The 21684-nt window shown below is 42.7% G+C and overlaps 1 protein-coding gene across 1 annotated transcript in view; it reads right to left on the bottom strand.

Annotated features, from left to right (window-relative positions):
• LOC120993638 (stromal cell-derived factor 2-like) overlaps positions 1-21684 on the bottom strand; it is a 32337-nt gene that overhangs the window by 7835 nt on the left and 2818 nt on the right. The window contains exon 2 of the mRNA XM_040422116.1: positions 14857-15090. Within this exon, the coding sequence (XP_040278050.1) occupies positions 14857-15090 (234 nt within the window). The remainder of the gene's footprint in view (positions 1-14856; positions 15091-21684) is intronic.

Consider the following 21684-nt stretch of genomic DNA (forward strand, 5'->3'; position numbering starts at 1 on the left):
AAAAATTAGAATTTTTTATAATCGATATTCTATCGATAAAACTGTATTATTGATGCCAGTATATATACACTCGATTTAAATTATTTAGATTTGCTGATATAGTGGAGTATAGGACCCTTGAGATTATACCATTTGAGTCGCTTAGGGAAAAATACGATCTACCTGAATCCTCTAGATGGCAGCATATACAAATTCAACACCTGCTTAGAACCTTATTTAAAAGGTTTCTGTCACCCCGCAAAACTCATTTTTTTTTTTTTGGATAGTTAGATTCCTCATAGTGCGATATAGGAGAATATAATGCTCTTACTTACTTTCATGCGGCCGATTCTTTATAAAACGAACTTTTATAATATGTAAATGAGGGCTCTACCAGCAAGTAGGGCGTCTACTTGCTGGTAGCTGCTGCAGAAATCCGCCCCCTCGCCGTGTTGATTGACAGGGCCAGCCGTGATCTCCTCCTCCGGCCGGCCCTGTCAGTAATTCAAAAATCGCGCGCCTCGCGTCATTCGGCGCAGGCGCTCTGAGATGAGGAGGCTCGTATCCTCAGCACTCCCTCAGTGCGCCTGCGCCGATGACGTCTTCTCCTTCGGTGATGTCTGCAGCAGCTACCAGCAAGTAGACGCCCTACTTGCTGGTAGAGCCCTCATTTACATATTATAAAAGTTCGTTTTATAAAGAATCGGCCGCATGAAAGTAAGTAAGAGCATTATATTCTCCTATATCGCACTATGAGGAATCTAACTATCCCAAAAAAAAAAAAAGAGTTTTGCGGGGTGACAGAAACCCTTTAAAGACACGAAGGTATCTACTCCGACAATGTTTGAGTGATTATGTAAACTCTCGACCTCCACCAAAGGTCTCATATCAGACATGTATGTTCTTCTCTCAACTCCGGAATCCCCACGGATTATACGCCATGCATATATGTCTAAATGGGAGAGATATTTGGAGAGGGAAATACCACAGAGTGACTGGAAGCTTATATGGCGTAGAGCGGCAATGACATCCACATGTGTGACTTATAGTGAGAATTCATATAAGCTTTTGATGTTTTGGTATCAAACACCCCAGTTGCTTAAACACTTGAATCCTACTGTTTCTAATACATGTTGGAGGTGCGGCTCTGGTCCAGGGTCTTTGTTTCACATTTTCTGGGACTGTCATGCTATATTCCCACTATGGAGGGAAACCTGTTTCCTGAGGCGATGTGAGGTAATTCAACAAACTTTATTCAGACACAAACAATATAACAAAGGTTATAAACTGTCATATCTATATAGCCTACAGGTGGCAGTAAACATGTTAACATGTATAACTCCTAACATCCTCCCTTTCTTGTGAAATCAAGTAAGAGATAACATAAGATGATTGGATACCACAATACATTCCAAAGGTGACAATGTTTTTTATAATGTATCTTGCATACAAAATCCTTATATCTTGTTGGTGTTCTAATAACCCTAGTTCTAGTACGTCTTGGTGTGGCAGGAGCTTCACATTGTTGCATATGATCATCCATCCCTGTTTCTTTGGGAGTTGTCTCATCTGGAGATGTACCTGGTGTAATCACTTCACTTATTTCAATGTCAGATTTGTCATCTGCAGTCCTCAGAAACTTCCTATTCCTTCTGTACAACTGTCCATTTACTTCCACTTTATAAGATCGTGGAGCAACTTTCTCCAAACAAATACCTTGTCGCCAAATTTCATCTGTTGACGACGGCGATGGTTGTATTCGCACTGGCTGACCAATGCTTAGTTGGGGAAGTTCCTTGGCTCCTTTATCATAATATGCCTTTGCTTTTTTGCGTCTTTCAGTTAGGTTCTCGACCACTCCTTTTATAACCTTTGGAAACAGCAGTTTCTGAGCAGTCGGAAGTAAAGTCCTGGTCCTTCTTGACATTAGCCGTTGTACAGGACTACTGCTGGTGCCTTCTGATGGGGTATTTCTCCAGTCAAGAACCGCTTTCCAGATATCCTTGTCATCTCGTTTAGCTTTCTTTATGAGTGTTTTTGCTATTTTTACAGTAGCTTCAGCTTTACCGTTGGACTGACTGTGATATGGGGATGATGTAAGATGTTCAAATTCCCACTCTCTACAAAATCGTGCAAACTCTGAGCTGACAAACTGTGGTCCGTTATCTGTAATTACAGAATCAGGGATTCCATGTCTGCTAAAATGTGCTTTGCAACAATCTATAATTGTTTTAGAGGTGGTATCAGAAACTAAATCAATTTCCCAGAAATCTGAATAATAATCAACAATTATTAAGTAATCTTGTCCTGTTAAGGAAAATAAGTCCATGCCTAGTTTGCTCCAGGGTAGAGTGGGCAATTTGTGAGTCATCAGAGGTTCTTTTGTTTGTTTACGCATATACTCATTGCAAGTATTACAGTTCTTTATTGCCTCTATAATCTCTGGGCCCATGTGTGGCCAAAAGATGACATCCTTGGCCTTGCGAAGGCATGCTTCTATTCCTAAGTGGCTAGAATGAGTCCTCGCTATCATTTCTGGGCGCATGTTTTTTGGTATGATGACTCTGTGTCCTTTATACAGAATTCCATTTTGTATGCTTATCTCATCTCTAAAGCCCCAGTAGTCCCTGATACAAATCAGTATTTTTTCTTTCTGGTCTGGCCATCCTGTAAGAACAGTAGTTTTTAATGCTTGCAAGACTTCATTTTGAACTTCTGAATTTGTTGTAGGCGCAAATCAGACACTCTTAGATATTCTGCAAAGTTTATCTCTTCCAGTTCCTTAGAAAAGGCATCCTCTGATTGCATCAAGAAAATCTCATAATCTGGGGTGTCCTTGTCCATTGTTTTGTGAGGTAATGCTGCTCTTGATAAGAAGTCTGCAATATACATTTCTGATCCTTTTTTATAAACCACATTAAGGTTGTATTTTTGCAACTGTAGCATCATGCGCTGTAGACGTTTTGGTGCTAGTAGGAGAGGTTTTTAAAAAATGCTCTCTAGTGGCTTATGATCAGTCTCAATGTTAATAATATTTTTTCCATGTAAGTACTGATTAAACTTCTGGCATGCATATACAATGGCAAGATATTCCTTTTCAATCTGGGCATATCTTTGTTCTGTTGAAGACAGTGTACGTGATGCAAACGTCACTGGCTGACCTCCTTGCAAAAGTGTTGCTCCAAGACCTTTTTCACTGGCATCACATTGGACTGTTACTTCTTCATTGACATTGTAGTATCTCAAAACTGGATGTTTAGTAACAATATCTTTTATTTGCTTGAGGGCTTCATCATGGCTGGATTGCCAGGCCCACAAGCTGTCTTTGTCTGTCAGTCTGCGTAGTGGTTCACATACATCCGAAAGATGTGGTAAGAATTTTGAAAGGTAGTTTACAAACCCTAGCAGTCTCTGAACTGCTTGTACATTGTCAGGCTTTGGTACCTCTAAAATTGCTCTGACTTTTTCGAGATCAGGACGCAGGCCTTCTGCTGTGAGTAAATGTCCCATGTATGGTACCGAAGATAGCCTCAATCTCAGCTTCTTTTTATTGAATTTTAGGTTCAGCTTTCGTGCTCTCTCTAAGAGTCCAATCAAATTCTTGTCATGATCCTTTGTGGCCTCCTCTGTAGTGTCACCACAGCCATACACCAATATATCATCTGCAATAACTTCCACTCCGGGCAGGTCTTCTACTGCTTCATGTTGTCTACGTTGATATTCTTCTGGTGCAGTAGCAATCCCAAAAGGCATGCGTAGCCATCGGTAACGCTCAAAGGGAGTCCAGAATGTAGTGAGATAACTGCTTTTAGTGTCCAGTTTTACTTGCCAGAAGCCATCCTTAGCATCTAAGACAGAAAATACTTTTGCATTTGTTAAACTTGGCAGGATTTCCTCTATAGTGGGCATTGGATAATGTGAGCGTTTTAGTGCTTTATTTAAGTCTTTGGGATCGATGCATATTCGCAGATTGCCTGGTTTCTTAACAGCAACCATACTACTTATCCATGTCGTAGGTTCTATGACCTTTTTTATCACTCCCAGTGTCTCTAATCTCTCTATATTCGCCTTTAAGTCTGCTTTAAGTGGAGCCGGCACTCTACGTGGTTGGTGTTGAACAGGAGGTATTGCTTCATCTATTTCTAGGTGATACTCTCCAGGTAGACACCCTAGTCCTTTGAAAATGTCTCTATATTCAGTTGTGATCATTTCATAAGAAAAGGGTTAGGTTGTAGTTGTTTGCTGGTCATCATGTATTAATACATTATGTTCTACATTCAGTGTAAGGAGGCCCATTTTCTGACATGTTTCTGCTGAGAGAAGTGGTTTGTGTTTACCTTGGACAACTTGGAATTGCAGTGTATATGTTTTATCTTTATATGTACAATTTAGATTACATTGGCCCATAGGTATCATATAGGTATCATTGTACCATTTTAATTTGAAATTACTCTTCTGTAATGTTGGCTTTCCTTCTTTAACAATTTTGCAATAGTCTTTGTATGTCATAAGGTTGCAGGTGGCCCCACAGTCTAACTGACAGTGTAACCTTCCCCCTGCTTCTCTGTCAATGCTGAGTTCTAGTGGTACAAACCACTGTGACCCTGGACTGCTTACTGCTCCTATTTTATGAATAATAGTGAATACTGATTCTTCTGAGCTGCTGCTCTTGATCTGTGCAGCCATATGTATTCTGGCATGTGCTTTCTGCCTGCATACTCTAGAAAAATGCTTTTGCTTTTTGCATTTACTACAGGTTTCTCCATATGCAGGACAGTGGTCTCTCCCCCAGGGGTGGTTGTTTCCACAGTATCTACATCTGATTGTTTTTACTTTGCTTTCTTTCATGGGCTTTTTATAGGTTTTAGCAGTATAATGTACAGCTTCAGTTTCACTTTTGCTTTTATGCATTGCTTGTATTTGCATTTCTGTAAGTTCATGGCTTCTACACATATCAATGGCTCTCTGTAGGTTCAGGTCTGGTACTCTGAGCATTCGCTTTCTAGCATTAATGTCTTTTGATCCCAGAACTATTCTGTCTCTGATAAGTTCATCATGTAATACTCCAAACTCACATGTAGCGGCTAGCTGCCTCAGTCTAGTCACATACTGATCTATAGTTTCCAATGGGCCTTGGTTTGTGGTATTGAATATGTACCTCTCATAAATGATGTTACGTGAAGGCATAAAATGGCTCTGTAATGCATCCAGAGTTTTCTCTATGTCCTGCTTGTCGGCATCAGAGAGTGAGAGGTGCTGATAAATACGCAGACCGTCTCTCCCCATCACTGAGCGCAGTGTCGCTATCCTTACCTTGGAGTCTTTCTTATCAAGTTCAGTTGCCACCTCATAATCTTCCCACTGGGATTTGAAATATGTCCAGTTAACTGCCAGGTCCCCTTTACAGTCCATGGGAGACGGCACAGGGAAGTTGTTTGCAGCCATTTTCTGTAACACGGTGTGTCTCTTATTAATAAATTACCAGAGAAACTATTCTTGTTGATCTTTTGTTCTGATATTAGGACTTTAGTGGTTTCTACAACACCAAAGCCCTCTCCACTTCTGACACCATGTTTCCTGAGGTGATGTGAGGTAATTCAACAAACTTTATTCAGACACAAACAATATAACAAAGGTTATAAACTGTCATATCTATATAGCCTACAGGTGGCAGTAAACATGTTAACATGTATAACTCCTAACAAAACCCAACACCTTATTCTGCAACTAACTAATGTAAAATTCTCACTCGACACTTATATGTTTTTACTGAACATGCCTCCAACGGTACTAAAGAAACATGTACTCTACTTAGTGCTTCGTATATTGTCGGCAACTAGACGCCTTATAGCTAAATACTGGAAAAGACAGGACATACCGACTCGGCCTGACCTAATCTCCAGTGTTATGGATGTTAGACGAATGGAACACCTAACCGCGCTTTTCAATAACACTACAGACAAATTTCATAAAGTATGGCAGCCGTGGGACACATTCACAGAGATCATTGTGTAGCATTCCTCCCCCCCCCTCTCTACCCTCTTGTGTCTTGTCTTTTGACCATTGTAACTCAATTGTTATATATTACATAAACATATTCGAGGACTGTTCTTGTCCAGTTATATTACTATTGGGTTCAGCCTCTTTGGTTGTAAACTAGCCTGCTCAAATCTACCTTTCTATTGATTGTGGTTTATACCAATATGTGTTGGCAGAAATGGAACTGCTTGGTATGCATTTTTGAAAATTATTTGCAATGTCAAATCTTTCATGTATGCTGGTCACTTGGATGTTAACAGATTTCACAAAGAAATGTTTATGTTTCTTATATACCGTATTTTTCGCTTTATAAGACGCACCTGATTATAAGACGCACCTAGGTTTTTGAGGAGGAAAATAAGAAAAAAAATATTTTGAACCAAAAGGTGTGCTTTTGGTGGATTTTGAACTAATGGTCTGGGGATGACACTGTTATGGGGCTCTGTGGATGACGCACTGTTATGGGGGGGATCTATGGATGATGCACTGTTATGGGGGGGATCTATGGATGATGCACTGTTATGGGGGGGAATCTGTGGATGATGCACTGTTATGGGGGGGGTCTATGGATGATGCACTGTTATGGCGGATGTGTGCTGTGAAACATAGGACCATGAGGGGGGCCAGCATAAGATGCTATATGTGTGGGTGACACACATATAGCATCTTATGCTGGTCCCCCTCATGGCCCTATGTTTCACAGCATTACAGTACTTTATTGTTTGAATGTAAAATATTTCTTTAATCCTGAATTAATCGCTCTCCTTTTGATAAACTAGCTGACACGGATGTATCGCGGGCCGCTATGCTGTACAGTGTAGCCGGCGATACATCAGTCACAGTGCGGGGATGGCGGAGGGGCTGGAGGCAACTCACAGCGGGGCCCGGTGCAGTCACTGTAGTACACCGGGCCCTGTGCACAGAAGTCTCTTAGTATGTAAAATCTTTCATTAATGCTTTATACCATAAATCGCTCTCCTTTTGATAAACTTTACTAGCCTAATCGCCTGCATCAGTACTCACTATGAATGTAGCGTGCGGTCCCTCCGGCGCATGACTTCATCCTGCTCCTGCTTCATTAATGAAGTGGGAGGAGCGTGACGTCAGTCACACGCCGGCCGGACCGCACGCTACATTCATAGTGAGTACTGATGCAGGCGATTAGGCTAGTAAAGTTTATCAAAAGGAGAGCGATTTATGGTATAAAGCATTAATGAAAGATTTTACATACTAAGAGACTTCTGTGCGCGGGGCCCGGTGTACTACAGTGACTGCACCGGGCCCGCTGTGAGTTGCCTCCAGCCCCTCCTCCCTCCCCGCACTGTGACTGTATCGCCGGCCACACTGTGCAGAATAGCGGCCCGCGATACATCCGTGTCAGCCCTGTAAAAAAAGTCAACCATCGTTTTATAAGACGCACTGTCATTTTCCCCCCACTTTTGGGGGGGAAAAAGTGCGTCTTATAAAGCGAAAAATACGGTACTTCCTTCAATAAAAAGACAATTATAAAAATAAAAAAAAGTGGTTGTCCGGGTTCAGCTCTGTCATTTTTTTCCCTCTCTGATAATATATATTACAAAGTTTCTTATATTCACCCATAGAAATGATTTATACAGTTTGCTGAAGGTACGGTAACCATTTAAAGCATTCCTTAGTTTTTGTAAAACTTTAGCTGTAGTACCACTTTAAATCATTATCCCATAGACCAGGGGTGCACACAACCTTTTTTGGTCTGAGGGCCGCATTGTCACAACGCTCTATTTCAAGGGGCCGCAAATAAAAATAAATGTTGATGAGCGCTCATTTGCATCAGCCTATTACACAGGCCAATGTAAAGTGATTGGGGAGGAGTGATCGCCATCACAGTCCTTCCTCCTTCATTTAGTTATATTGATTATCGGCAGCACATCCCTGATTACACAAAGATGTGCGGCGCGATTATACCGGCCAGTTATTATGAATGAGCGTTCTTATGAAGAGATTTCCCAGTGAAAATGAATTTCGAACACGTTGCTGCAGCATGGCCCCTTAAATCAAAGTTAAACTTACCTGCTCCCCTACCGGTGCGGTCCTCCGCACTGCCCCTGCTGCATCCATTTTCCGGTACCCGCGCTGTTTTCACCTGGCTGTGCATGGCCATGGTCACATACACCTCTCAAGCCAATGACTGGCTTCAGCAGTGATGTGGCCACAAGCAGCATGTCACCACTGAAGCCAATCATTGACTGGAGAGGCGTATGTGACCATGGCCATGCACTGCCAGGTGTAAACAGCGCGGGAACCGGAAGATGGAGGCAGCGCAAAAGACCAGGGCGGCATGGAGCATGTAAATATAAATCTTTTAATTCAGGGGCAGTGCTGCAGGAACCTGTTAAAAAGTCTTTTTTACAGAAAAAACCCAGTAAAAGTGGCGACATTTCCTTCCATCCTGCCTCCTATTCATAAATCAGAGCTTTCCTTTACTGCAGAGGCTGGCGCTCATTGGTTATTACCACCTCCTGCCCCCCAGTTACAGGCGCCATGTATTAACCAGTAAGCACTTTACCTTACTAGTGGGGAAAGTGCTTATTGGTTAACACTTTAATAACCAGGCCTAAACAGTCAATTTTTTTGTGAGCGCACGTGGTGGTTCAAACATTTGGAACTTTATGTTTTATGTGTCGTGACTACCGAAATAATTTTTGCAACAATTTTTTACTTGACACATAGGGCCTTATAATTTATTTATTTTTTTTATTTGGGGGAAAAAAACTGTACAAAACATTTTTTTAAAGTATTTTCAAACTATAGCTCTTTATTCTTTAAATATGAAAAAATTGACACCAAAATAAATTACTCTAATTAGTTCCCTATTTTGTGTCAGTTGTTTTGTTATCTAATAATATGTATGGTTTCACGTGAATAGGGCGATAATGGTGACCGTTTTGGTTGGTGTGGGTGTTTTGTCTTCTATGTATTTTATTATTTTTTTGTGTTTTTAACCTAATTTTTAATATATTTCTGCTACTAAATATATCCCCCAAAAGGTAATAAAAAGACCTTTGGGGGGACACTGACACTTTGTTAATTTTTCACTTTTTCCTTTTATTTGTATTTTATTATATTTTTTTTTATAACTGGTTTATTACTTTTTTTTTTTTTATACACTGCTCAAAAAAATAAAGGGAACACAAAAATAACACATCCTAGATCTGAATTAATTAAATATTCTTCTGAAATACTTTGTTCTTTACATAGTTGAATGTGCTGACAACAAAATCACACAAAGATTAAAAAATGGAAATCAAATTTTTCAACCCATGGAGGTCTGGATTTGGAGTCACACTCAAAATTAAAGTGGAAAAACACACTACAGGCTGATCCAACTTTGATGTAATGTCCTTAAAACAAGTCAAAATGAGGCTCAGTAGTGTGTGTGGCCTCCACGTGCCTGTATGACCTCCCTACAACGCCTGTGCATGCTCCTGATGAGGTGGCGGACGATCTCCTGAGGGATCTCCTCCCAGACCTGGACTAAAGCATCTGCCAACTCCTGGACAGTCTGTGGTGCAACGTGACGTTGGTGGATAGAGCGTGACATGATGTCCCAGATGTGCTCAATTGGATTCAGGTCTGGGGAACGGGCAGGCCAGTCTATAGCATCAATGCCTTCGTCTTGCAGGAACTGCTGACACACTCCAGCCACATGAGGTCTAGCATTGTCTTGCATTAGGAGGAACCCAGGGCCAACCGCACCAGCATATGGTCTCACAAGGGGTCTGAGGATCTCATCTCGGTACCTAATGGCAGTCAGACTACCTCTGGCGAGCACATGGAGGGCTGTGCGGCCCTCCAAAGAAATGCCACCCCACACCATTACTGACCCAATGCCAAACCGGTCATGCTGGAGGATGTTGCAGGCAGCAGAACATTCTCCACAGCGTCTCAAGACTCTGTCACGTCTGTCACATGTGCTCAGTGTTAACCTGCTTTCATGTGTGAAGAGCACAGGGCGCCAGTGGCGAATTTGCCAATCTTGGTGTTCTCTGCAAATGCCAAACATCCTGCATGGTGTTGGGCTGTAAGCACAACCCCCACCTGTGGACGTCGGCCCTCATATCACCTTCATGGAGTCTGTTTCTGACCGTTTGAGCAGACACATGCACATTTGTGGCCTGCTGGAGGTCATTTTGCAGGGCTCTGGCAGTGCTCCTCCTGTTCCTCCTTGCACAAAGGCGGAGGTAGCGGTCCTGCTGCTAGGTTGTTGCCCTCCTACGGCCTCCTCCACGTCTCCTGATGTACTGGCCTGTCTCCTGGTAGCGCCTCCATGCTCTGGACACTACGCTGACAGACACAGCAAACCTTCTTGCCACAGCTCGCATTGATGTGCCATCCTGGATAAGCTGCACTACCTGAGCCACTTGTGTGGGTTGTAGACTCCGTCTCATGCTACCACTAGAGTGAAAGCACCGCCAGCATTCAAAAGTGACCAAAACATCAGCCAGGAAGCATAGGAACTGAGAAGTGGACTGTGGTCACCACCTGCAGAACCACTCCTTTATTGGGGGTGTCTTGCTAATTGCCTATAATTTCCACCTGTTGTCTATCCCATTTGCACAACAGCATGTGAAATTGATTGTCACTCAGTGTTGCTTCCTAAGTGGACAGTTTGATTTCACAGAAGTGTGATTGACTTGGAGTTACATTGTGTTGTTTAAGTGTTCCCTTTATTTTTTTGAGCAGTGTATATTTTTGCCACATAATACCGTATTTTTCACCCCACAAGACGCCCCCCCCCCCCCCCCAAAAGTGGGGAGAAACGCCCCTGCATCTTATGGGGCGAATACTAATGAAGAGCTTCCATTATGGAAGCGCTCATTAGTACCGGAGGACCGGGAAGCGGTGTAGTCTCTGTACTCACCGCTTCCTGGTCCTCAGCTGTCGGCTGTGCAGGGATGCGCACAGAGTGAGTGCGCTCTGTGATCTCACGCTGTGCGCAGCCTTCACAGCACAGCTGACAGCAGGAGGAAGTGGATCGAATTTTAAAGTTTTCTGTGGCATGGGGGCTCATATGGGAGCTACTAAGAGGCATGGGGGCACATATGGTGGCTGCACATAGGCATGGGGGCTGCTAAGAGGAATGGGGGCTCATATAGGGGCTGATGAGAGGCAATGGGGGCTAATGAGAGGCAATGCAGCTCTTATCTGAGGTCTGATTGGGGGTCATTCACATTGGGGTCTGATCTGAGGTCTTATTAACATTGGGGGTCTGATAGGGGCTGTGAGCTGAGGTCTGATTAATATTGAGGTTCTGACTGCTGGTCTGACCTGAGGGTTAATGAAAAATATTTTTTTCTTATTGTTCTCCTTTAAAAAAATATGGGTATGTCCTCCAAGGGGTCATAAAAAGACTGTTGGGGGACAATGAACTGCCTTACCAAACACGGCAGGTGGCAGTCCGGACATCGTTGGGGCACATCAGTGACATCCCTCTTCACCAATAAGAGAGCCTTTGTGATTTATCCAGCCCCAAGCATGGCCTGCCTTACTGTATCACCCAGGACATAGTACATTTGTTTATCTATTTTTTTATCTATGATGTTATTTACAACTATTATCCTCCTCTAACCGACCCCCTGATGAACCGTGGTGGGGAAATGCGTCGGGGTTAAAATTGACATTATTATTTGTGTGAAATTTCTAACGTGCAGGGTTGTACAGGGCCAGACAGGGCAGGCACGGGGACAGGGAGATCCCACCATCATCCCTGGGCAAAGGGTTAACCTAGGGCGGGTACAGGGAGAGAATCATCCCCAGCACCCATCAAAAGTGCCCTAACCTTCCCCCAAAACCTATACCTATCACTAATGTCACAAGTGCCCTTGTGGAATTTGCACTATTTACATCTTATTAATTTCACCTATTCACGGTGGTAGCTGGGCGACATCATGTCCTGATATTTTTCGGTCACCCAGTTATCACAGGGTGATGTGTTTTGCTTTTTAATTGAACCAATAAAAGTTACATTTTAAAGGGTCCAAACCTCTAGGCTAATATTGGGGGACAATGAACACTATTATTTTGCACTTTTTTTTATTTTACTTGTAGTTTATTATTTTTTTTTAAATGTTTTAAATAGTTTTCTATAATTTTTTTTATTTTTATATACGTATATATTTTTGCAACACAAAATGTCCCCCAATGGATCATAAAAATGTTCTTTTATTTATTTTTTTAAAATAATTTTTTAACATTTTTTTTTTTAATATATATATTTTTTCCACATAATTTGTCCCCAAGAGGTCACTGAAAGACCTTTAGGAGACAATAGGAGATTTTTTTGCACTAGTTCCACTGTAACTGGTACATCCAAAGGAGCCCAAGTTACAGGGAAATCAACCTGCTTCGTACAAGACAGAGCTGAGCAGGGTCTCCTGACCCTCCAGGCTCTGCTCTCCTCTGCCTAAAGCCGGGTCCATCCTGCATAGTCCACCGCTCACCTATCTGAGGAGAAGGCAGAAGCGCTGATACACTGCTTCTGCCTTCTCCTTGGCTCGCCTAATGTCACGACAGCCGTGAACAGACCTGCTCCTGTTACAGTGCGGGAGCAGAAGCTGTAATGCTGTCTCGTGTGACGCTCATGGCAGAAACATAGCTGATCACATGATCATCTGTGTTTCTGTCCAGGAGGATGGGGGCGGCAAACCTTGGCTCTGGGGGCCGCATGCGGCCCGCCGGCTGTGCACCCCTGCCATAGACAGTCTACAGGTTTTAAAGGAAAACTAACCTTTTATATAACTTTTTTAAACAATTCTAAATAGCATATGATTAATTTCTGTAATACAATTTATTTTCTTTACTGTTTTATGATAAAATAGGCCTCCGAAATTTAGGCTGCTATAGCTCTTTCAAATCTGTACACTGCTGACATGTATGCCGTGTATGGAGTCCACAAAACTGCATGCACAGTGAGCTCTGTACTGGCAGGAGTGCACATAGCTGCTCTGCCTGTGTCTGATCCTCACAGCTAAAACCTGGCATAACATATAGGCCTCATGCACACGACCGTTCCGTTTTTTGCTGTACGCAAAACACGGAAGCCGCCCGTGTGCCTTCCGCAATTTGCGGAACGGAACAGGCGGCCCATTGTAAAAATGCCTATTCTTGTCTGCAAAACAGACACGAATAGAACATGTTATATTTTTTTTGCGTGGCCACGGAACGGAGCAACGGATGCGGACAGCACACAGAGTGCTGTCCGCATCTTTGGCGGCCCCATTGCAGTGAATGGGTCCGCACCCAAGCCGCAAATACTGCGGCTTGGATGCGGACCAAAACAACGGTTGTGTGCATGAGGCATAAGGTGCAGGTGTCCCGGAACCATGTACTAAGCAGTGCTTTTAGCCGAGTGGACCGGGCACAGGCAGGGGCTCTGCATAGAACACTGCTGCTCCTGCCTGAGCCCGCTCTGCTCAGCTAAAGCCTGGTATAGCACATCGATTCAGGAGACCTCGCACCTACGAGCTATGCCAGGCTTTAGCGGAGCAGAGCGGGCACAGGCAGAAGTAGCAATGTGTGCCCCTATGCCTGCAGTTACAGAGGAAGCTGTACATCGCGTATACATGTCAGCAATGTACAGATTCCGGAGCGCTATAGACACTCTGAACTTTAGGGGCCAATTTGGTCATTAAAAGAGTGAAATAAACACAGTATCATATTTTTCGAACTATAAGACGAAAAAAAGTGGGGGAAAATGGCAGTGTTTCTTATAGTCCAAATGATAATGAACACTTCCATTATGGATGCAAAGGGCACAGGGATCTATAAGGGAAGCGCAGCATTGGCTTTACTCACCACTCCTCTGCACTGTGTCCTGACTGCTTACAGCAGGCGCACACTATAACCTGATGCTGTGTGATGTCACGTCATAGTGCAGCACTGGGCTTGGAAGACGACTAGGGAGCGGCGAGTGCAGGACGAGGCTCCGGTCTGGAGCAGAAGAGGTAAGTTTTGCTTGTTTTTGGTCTGATGGTGCTTGGGGGTTTGATCTGAAGAGGAATGGGGGTCTAATACAGAGGTCGGAGGAATAATGGAAAATATATTATAGCCCGAAAAATATGGTATATTACAGAAGTGCCCTCCGCACTCTCTGAGGGATACATGCGGCAGCCAATGGCTGCACAAATCTGCTGATTATCCATCAATTTTACCCGCAAAATTCTGTGGTCAATGGCTGTTACATATGAGCAGTGTTTTGGCTGCACGCAGATGTCGCACTGTGGTTTACATCCGAAAATTATGTTTATGTGACTGAGAAGTTTTGTGAACATTGAAAGGAGATTACAGGAAGGTGAGGAAGAAGATACGTTCCCCAGATAAACAGTACGATCTTTTCCAAGATTTTAGGAGTGCTCTTGGATTTTTCAATACTACATTCTTGGGAGCCACATCTGTGATTAAATATCACACTAATATTACTTGCTTTGGGACCAATATGAAAAATTAAATTTAAGGTGATCGGAACTAGATTTGTTTTTTCTTTTCCTGTGTAAAAATCCATGTTTGTCTGCCGCCCACTGCTTTGTTGCAACTCCCTGGCTCTATTCACTGGACTTCTGGTCCCTGTCTGTCCAATTTCCGCATGGATCGTGTCACGTGCTCCATTGCAGCCAATGATTGGCCTCAGCGGTAATGTGTCCCCAAGATGCACATCATGTGACAGGACATGCTTCTTTGGGACATGACACCGCTGAGGCCAGTCACTGGCTGCAGTGGAGCACATGACCTAATCCGTGCAGAAGCTGACAGAAAAATGGAAAAAAATTAATTTATATAATTTTTTGTTATCATGGAACCCACCTGGTTTCCTGATAATGGAGATGTGAAGTGATGGCTGTGTAGATTTCGTCCTGTATTGACATGTGTTAGACGGATAGAGTGTCCACATTTAACCAATGTTCCTCTTTCACAAACAGTCGACGTCTTCCCACGGATTCGCCAGTAACTGTTACCATCGTCTGCGGCCGTAACTCCAGTCACCGACTGCTGCCCACTGCCTGGGGTGAGGAGATAAGGAACAATCACTTTGGACACCTAAAGCTTTTAGATGTAGAATAAAAAGGAGACAAAAACTGCGCCAGAAATGCGTTTCATGTGGTTCGGGCGTCGGAGGAATCTTTACTTGTTAGTTAGTTCAAGGTTCCTTACGTTGAGTCAGGGGTGATGTCAATTACCGTCTCTGCGGTTATGTCCATAACTATGCGTGTTGATCAGCTGATATTTCCGATATGATGAGGTGTCTTTTTCAATATAAGGATCCCAACCGCTATACGCGTTTCAAAGTCTCTGACCTCTTCCTCAGTAGCTACGGTAATTGACATCACCCCTGACTCAACGTAAGGAACCTTGAACTAACTAACCAGTAAAGATTCCTCCGACGCCCGAACCACATGGAACGCTAGTAAGACGCAGGACGCCAGCTACACGTGGGGCGCACAGTAATAAGTTGTGAGCAGGTTCCAACTACCACGGGCTGATACGTACAAGCCGGACTTCAAATAGTGAGTACAATTGAACATTTACACTCACGGATATACCGCATAAGACTGTGAACTGTTCTTACCAATAATATAATATACGATTGAGACTCTGAAGCGCTAGGAACATAGGTTCAGCGTTTATAAGGACACATGAGAATTTTTATATAAATTTTTAAATATGTTTTAGAGATATTGGATATATATCTGAAGTCATCAATTCCAACAAACCGCGATATTTCACAACAGACCGAGATATTTTGTATTTTATATATTTTATATACTGTCTATAGACCTAGACCTGATGTATAGCAACAGATATTGAGTGCCCACTATAAAACATATTTATAATTCTTAACCCCCTATTGTGGTCAGGGTGAACCACACTTTAGTTAGAGCACCTACCCTAGCAATCAGAAGGGTGAGCCACTATAAATCTATACTATTTATCTAGCTTTCCATGTATGACTGTGAATATAGAGATAGCGGGCATAGTTTCTTATTTTTTGGAGGATTTAAACGGAAGTATAAAAAGGTATACAAATGCATACCTACCAAGTGTATGCCAACAGTACAGATTTGGCATACGTTTGGCTGTTAGTCTATGGGCACCTCTGCATAAACACATCCTTGGGCTCATGCACACGACCTTGCCCATATTGTGGCCCGCAAATAGTGGGTCCACAATATATGGGCACCGGCCGTGTGAAGATACAGTGAGATGCAGAATGGAAGCACGGATCAGAAGCCCACGGAAACACTGTGCAGTGCTTCCGTAGGTTTTCTGTCCGCGCCTCTACACTGCAAAAAAGTGAATAGGTGCGCATCCGCAGATGGCGGGCACATGGTGCCGTCTGCAGCACAGGCATGGCCGGCAGGCGGTTGTATGCATGAGCCCTTAGTGACAGGTATTTGGGCAAACAAATGTTTGGCATGTCTGGGAGCAGCTTATTCCCCTCTTCCATATGAAGTAAACATGTGTTATGGAATATAATGGACACTTGCTTGTCACTTACAAAATAGTGTCTGTCCGAGAGACAACCCCCAGTATGCATTCTATGATTGAAACTATTTGCAGCAAAGACTTGAAACTGTCAGGAATTCTATCATACATATGCCTTAGGCTTCTTTTACACTACCGTATGGCTATTTGCGGTCCGTTTTTCACGGATCCGTTGTTCCGTTTATTGTTTCTGTTGTGTTTCCGTTTCAGTTCAGTTTTTCTGTTCCGTTTTTCCGTATGGCATATACAGTATACAGTAGAACAAATTTGTTCACACCGGGTTTTCTCCGCTGTGGATAGGGTTCCCACCCCAGAGTGTAGTTTAACAAAAATCACAGCAGTGAGAGGTATTCTTTGATTGCAATTTATTTTTTGCAGGTAATATGCGACATTCATGTGAACGCGTTTTCGGCTGTATTAGCCTTCATCAGACACTATAGAACAGAGAATATCAGTGTCATATACATATATACACAAAGCATATACATAAACTTATGTAATACACCGTAGGTGACAATAAATCAAAAGGTACATAAAAGGTAAAACAAAAGGAAAAAGAACAAACAAGCACAATAAAGCAAAAAAATGGCAAGCAGATAATTCATGAGGGATCATCCTGATGTAGAATTCCAATTCAATAGCTACATAATATCACGCTGGCATATAACATAGGACTTGTATGGCGATGCGGAGGTGCCTGAAGAGATTGATTAAGGAAAAAAACAGATCTATAAGGGTCCTCTAATGCTGTCCATTCTAATAAGTTATAGCCTGAGATAGTCACTGGTATGGTAATGAGAACAACATATCAAACAGTAGATAACCCCTAGTATGATAATGAAGATGACATAACAATCAGATAACAAGATAGCCTAATGAGTCACAAGTTAAAATGGATAACCACAGGTATGGTGATAAGGATAACATATCTGGCAGGTAAGTAACTCCAAGTATGATAAAAAAGATGTCATATCAATCTGTCATATAGATAGCTTAATCCCCACTCAGGAGGACCTACCATTGCCGCTGGAGATTGAGGGAGAGAATGTAGGACACACAGGTGTAGATTGGGTGCTGTCAGCACCAGTGGTTTGCGATGTGTGCCCATAGCAGTGTGATCCACTGCTTTAAATGTGTGCCGGAGAGCGCGCCAAGCGAGGGGGGCGGATCTGGGCAATGGAGCACGTGTGACGCCGTGCGTTCCATTGGCCGGAAGTGAACCTGCAAATGGAACGCATCGGGTCACGTGACTGCGTTCCAACGACCGGAAGTGAATCGGTCTGTTGGATGGAGTCATCTGAAACACCACTGGGGACTTGAAAAAGAAACCAAAGGATAAGGAATTGTGTGGAATAGAATAATGGAGGGAAAAGGAAGATATGGACATGACATAATGTAGTTATATGTGAAGGGAAAATATACTGTGTACATGGCCAAATGTGGAAGTATATACTGGTATATAGGGAGGGATATAGGGAGGGATCATCCTGATGTAGAATTCCAATTCAATAGCTACATAATATCACGCTGGCATATAACATAGGACTTGTATGGCGATGCGGAGGTGCCTGAAGAGATTGATTAAGGAAAAAAACAGATCTATAAGGGTCCTCTAATGCTGTCCATTCTAATAAGTTATAGCCTGAGATAGTCACTGGTATGGTAATGAGAACAACATATCAAACAGTAGATAACCCCTAGTATGATAATGAAGATGACATAACAATCAGATAACAAGATAGCCTAATGAGTCACAAGTTAAAATGGATAACCACAGGTATGGTGATAAGGATAACATATCTGGCAGGTAAGTAACTCCAAGTATGATAAAAAAGATGTCATATCAATCTGTCTCTGCACATTTCACAATCATTTAAACTCCATTTGGCCAGAGCTCCAGTTCACCATCCACCATAGCAACTCATCAATAGCCTATCTGGACACAGTTGTCACCATAAATCCCCAGGGCAAACTCCAAACAGACCTTTATCGCAAACCGACTGACCGCAATAGCCTACTTCATTTCTCTAGTTTCCATCCACCCATGACAAAAAAATCCTTACCATGTTCACAATTCAAAAGAATACAAACCATAGTAGACGATCCCGCCATATTAACAAAAAGGGAGGATGAGATGAAACAGAGGTTTAGGTCCAGGGGTTACCCAGAACAGACCCTCAAGATTGATATCAAAAATGAGAATCCAAGAAACAACAACAAACGTATCCCATTTGTCCACACCTTTCATCCAAGTACCAACAAAGTCTTACATATCATCCGCAACCACTGGCCAATTCTCAAGAAGGCATATCCTAAAATAGAGGAATTTCATAACCCAGTGCTTTCATGCAATCGTCGTCCCCGCAATCTACGAGATAACCTGGTGAGGGCAGACCTGGGTTCCGATACACGTTTACCTAGACAGATCTTTTTACAGACCCAAAGAAAAGGCACATTCCCATGCCTCACATGTTCCCAGTGTTCCAATGTACAGAAAGGTTCCCAATTTACGCACCCCCAAACTGGTAAAACGTTTAACATAAACGGCTTTTTTACCTGTGACACAGACTTTGTAATCTACCTTATAAAATGCCCTTGCGGAATGGCTTATGTAGGCGAAACTACTCAGAAAGCCCGAGACAGGATCTGCCAACACAAATCTACAATTCGGAGGAAAAACCTTCTGCTACCAGTCCCGGCACATTTTGATAAACATAAACACTCCATATCCCAATTAAAATATCAGGTAATAGAGCAGGTACCTCCACCCCGTAGAGGGGGCAACAGGATCAGAAATCTCAAATTCTTAGAGGCCTACTGGATACACACACTACAGACGCTTCATCCTAAAGGAATGAACAAAGAGTACGAGATCCAATGTTTATTATAATGTGGTTATGTGTATATATCCAATTATCATATTAACCTTGATTTTCCCCTTTTTCTGACAGGCTTCCTGATCCCCACCTCTTGGACCACGTGCCGTCTACTGTATCCTTTACCTACATTTCCTACTAACTTACATCAATATTATACCATGTCACATTACACAATAATCGTAGTACACTAGTTCTGTATACACACTGTTCGACATTACCAGTATATACTTCCACATTTGGCCATGTACACAGTATATTTTCCCTTCACATATAACTACATTATGTCATGTCCATATCTTCCTTTTCCCTCCATTATTCTATTCCACACAATTCCTTATCCTTTGGTTTCTTTTTCAAGTCCCCAGTGGTGTTTCAGATGACTCCATCCAACAGACCGATTCACTTCCGGTCGTTGGAACGCAGTCACGTGACCCGATGCGTTCCATTTGCAGGTTCACTTCCGGCCAATGGAACGCACGGCGTCACACATGCTCCATTGCCCAGATCCGCCCCCCTCGCTTGGCGCGCTCTCCGGCACACATTTAAAGCAGTGGATCACACTGCTATGGGCACACATCGCAAACCACTGGTGCTGACAGCACCCAATCTACACCTGTGTGTCCTACATTCTCTCCCTCAATCTCCAGCGGCAATGGTAGGTCCTCCTGAGTGGGGATTAAGCTATCTATATGACAGATTGATATGACATCTTTTTTATCATACTTGGAGTTACTTACCTGCCAGATATGTTATCCTTATCACCATACCTGTGGTTATCCATTTTAACTTGTGACTCATTAGGCTATCTTGTTATCTGATTGTTATGTCATCTTCATTATCATACTAGGGGTTATCTACTGTTTGATATGTTGTTCTCATTACCATACCAGTGACTATCTCAGGCTATAACTTATTAGAATGGACAGCATTAGAGGACCCTTATAGATCTGGTTTTTTCCTTAATCAATCTCTTCAGGCACCTCCGCATCGCCATACAAGTCCTATGTTATATGCCAGCGTGATATTATGTAGCTATTGAATTGGAATTCTACATCAGGATGGTCCCTCATGAATTATCTGCTTGCCATTTTTTTGCTTTATTGTGCTTGTTTGTTCTTTTTCCTTTTGTTTTACCTTTTATGTACCTTTTGATTTATTGTCACCTACGGTGTATTACATAAGTTTATGTATATGCTTTGTGTATATATGTATATGACACTGATATTCTCTGTTCTATAGTGTCTGATGAAGGCTAATACAGCCGAAAACGCGTTCACATGAATGTCGCATATTACCTGCAAAAAATAAATTGCAATCAAAGAATACCTCTCACTGCTGTGATTTTTGTTAATATACAGTATACAGTAATTACATAGAGCAAATTAGGCTGGGCATAACATTTTCAATAGATGGTTCCGCAAAAAACTGAACGGATACGGAAGACATACGGATGCATTTCCGTATGCATTCTGTTTTTTTTGCGGACCCATTGACTTTAATAGAGCCACGGAACATGATTTGCGGACAAATATAGGACATGTTCTATCTTTGCACGGAATGGAGATACGGAAACACTGAAACGGAATGTATACGGAGTACATTCCGTTTTTTTTGCGGACCCATTGAATTGAATGGTTCCGTATACGGACCGTATACGGAACGTAAAAAACGGCCCGCAAAACGGAAAAAAAACCGTAGTGTGAAAGAGGCCTTAAACTTATTTCCTGTTTACATTCCTTCTTGCTAAAAGACCAATCATGTGAGCCCACTCCTCCCACTAATATGGAAGGTATATAATGTGAAGCCCCCACCTAATAAATTAGAGTTATGCTTTGACCTTATCTAGAGTGTCAGTGTTATTTCTCTCGCCATGCATGCACGTATCTATTTATCTAATTTGGAGCAGTGTATCAACCTACCTGACCATTGATCAGAACCAGAACATTTTGGCGCCCGACGTGTGGGGCTCGAAGGTTGGACCCCCCTGATCTCCGTACCCCCGGAGAACAGACATAGTAGGGGCGCACCACCGGACACCGGGATCGCTACCCGTGATATGAGGTAAGAAAACTGAGTAATCTTGCCTATACTGTGTCCCCTGGTGTAGCCTCTTGTCATCTGTCTGAGGAAGGGGTGCGGTAGCAGTTGGGGTGCCTTTGAGGGCACGCAAGTAAGAACCCCACAGTAATTGATGAGATTTTGATACACTGTGTTTTATGTGTTGCGTTGCTCTGATTTCGTTATGACCTTGAGCACCTGTGTATAAACT

The sequence above is a fragment of the Bufo bufo genome, chromosome 3, assembly GCF_905171765.1.
Source record: "Bufo bufo chromosome 3, aBufBuf1.1, whole genome shotgun sequence".
NCBI classification, from domain to species: Eukaryota; Metazoa; Chordata; class Amphibia; order Anura; family Bufonidae; genus Bufo; species Bufo bufo.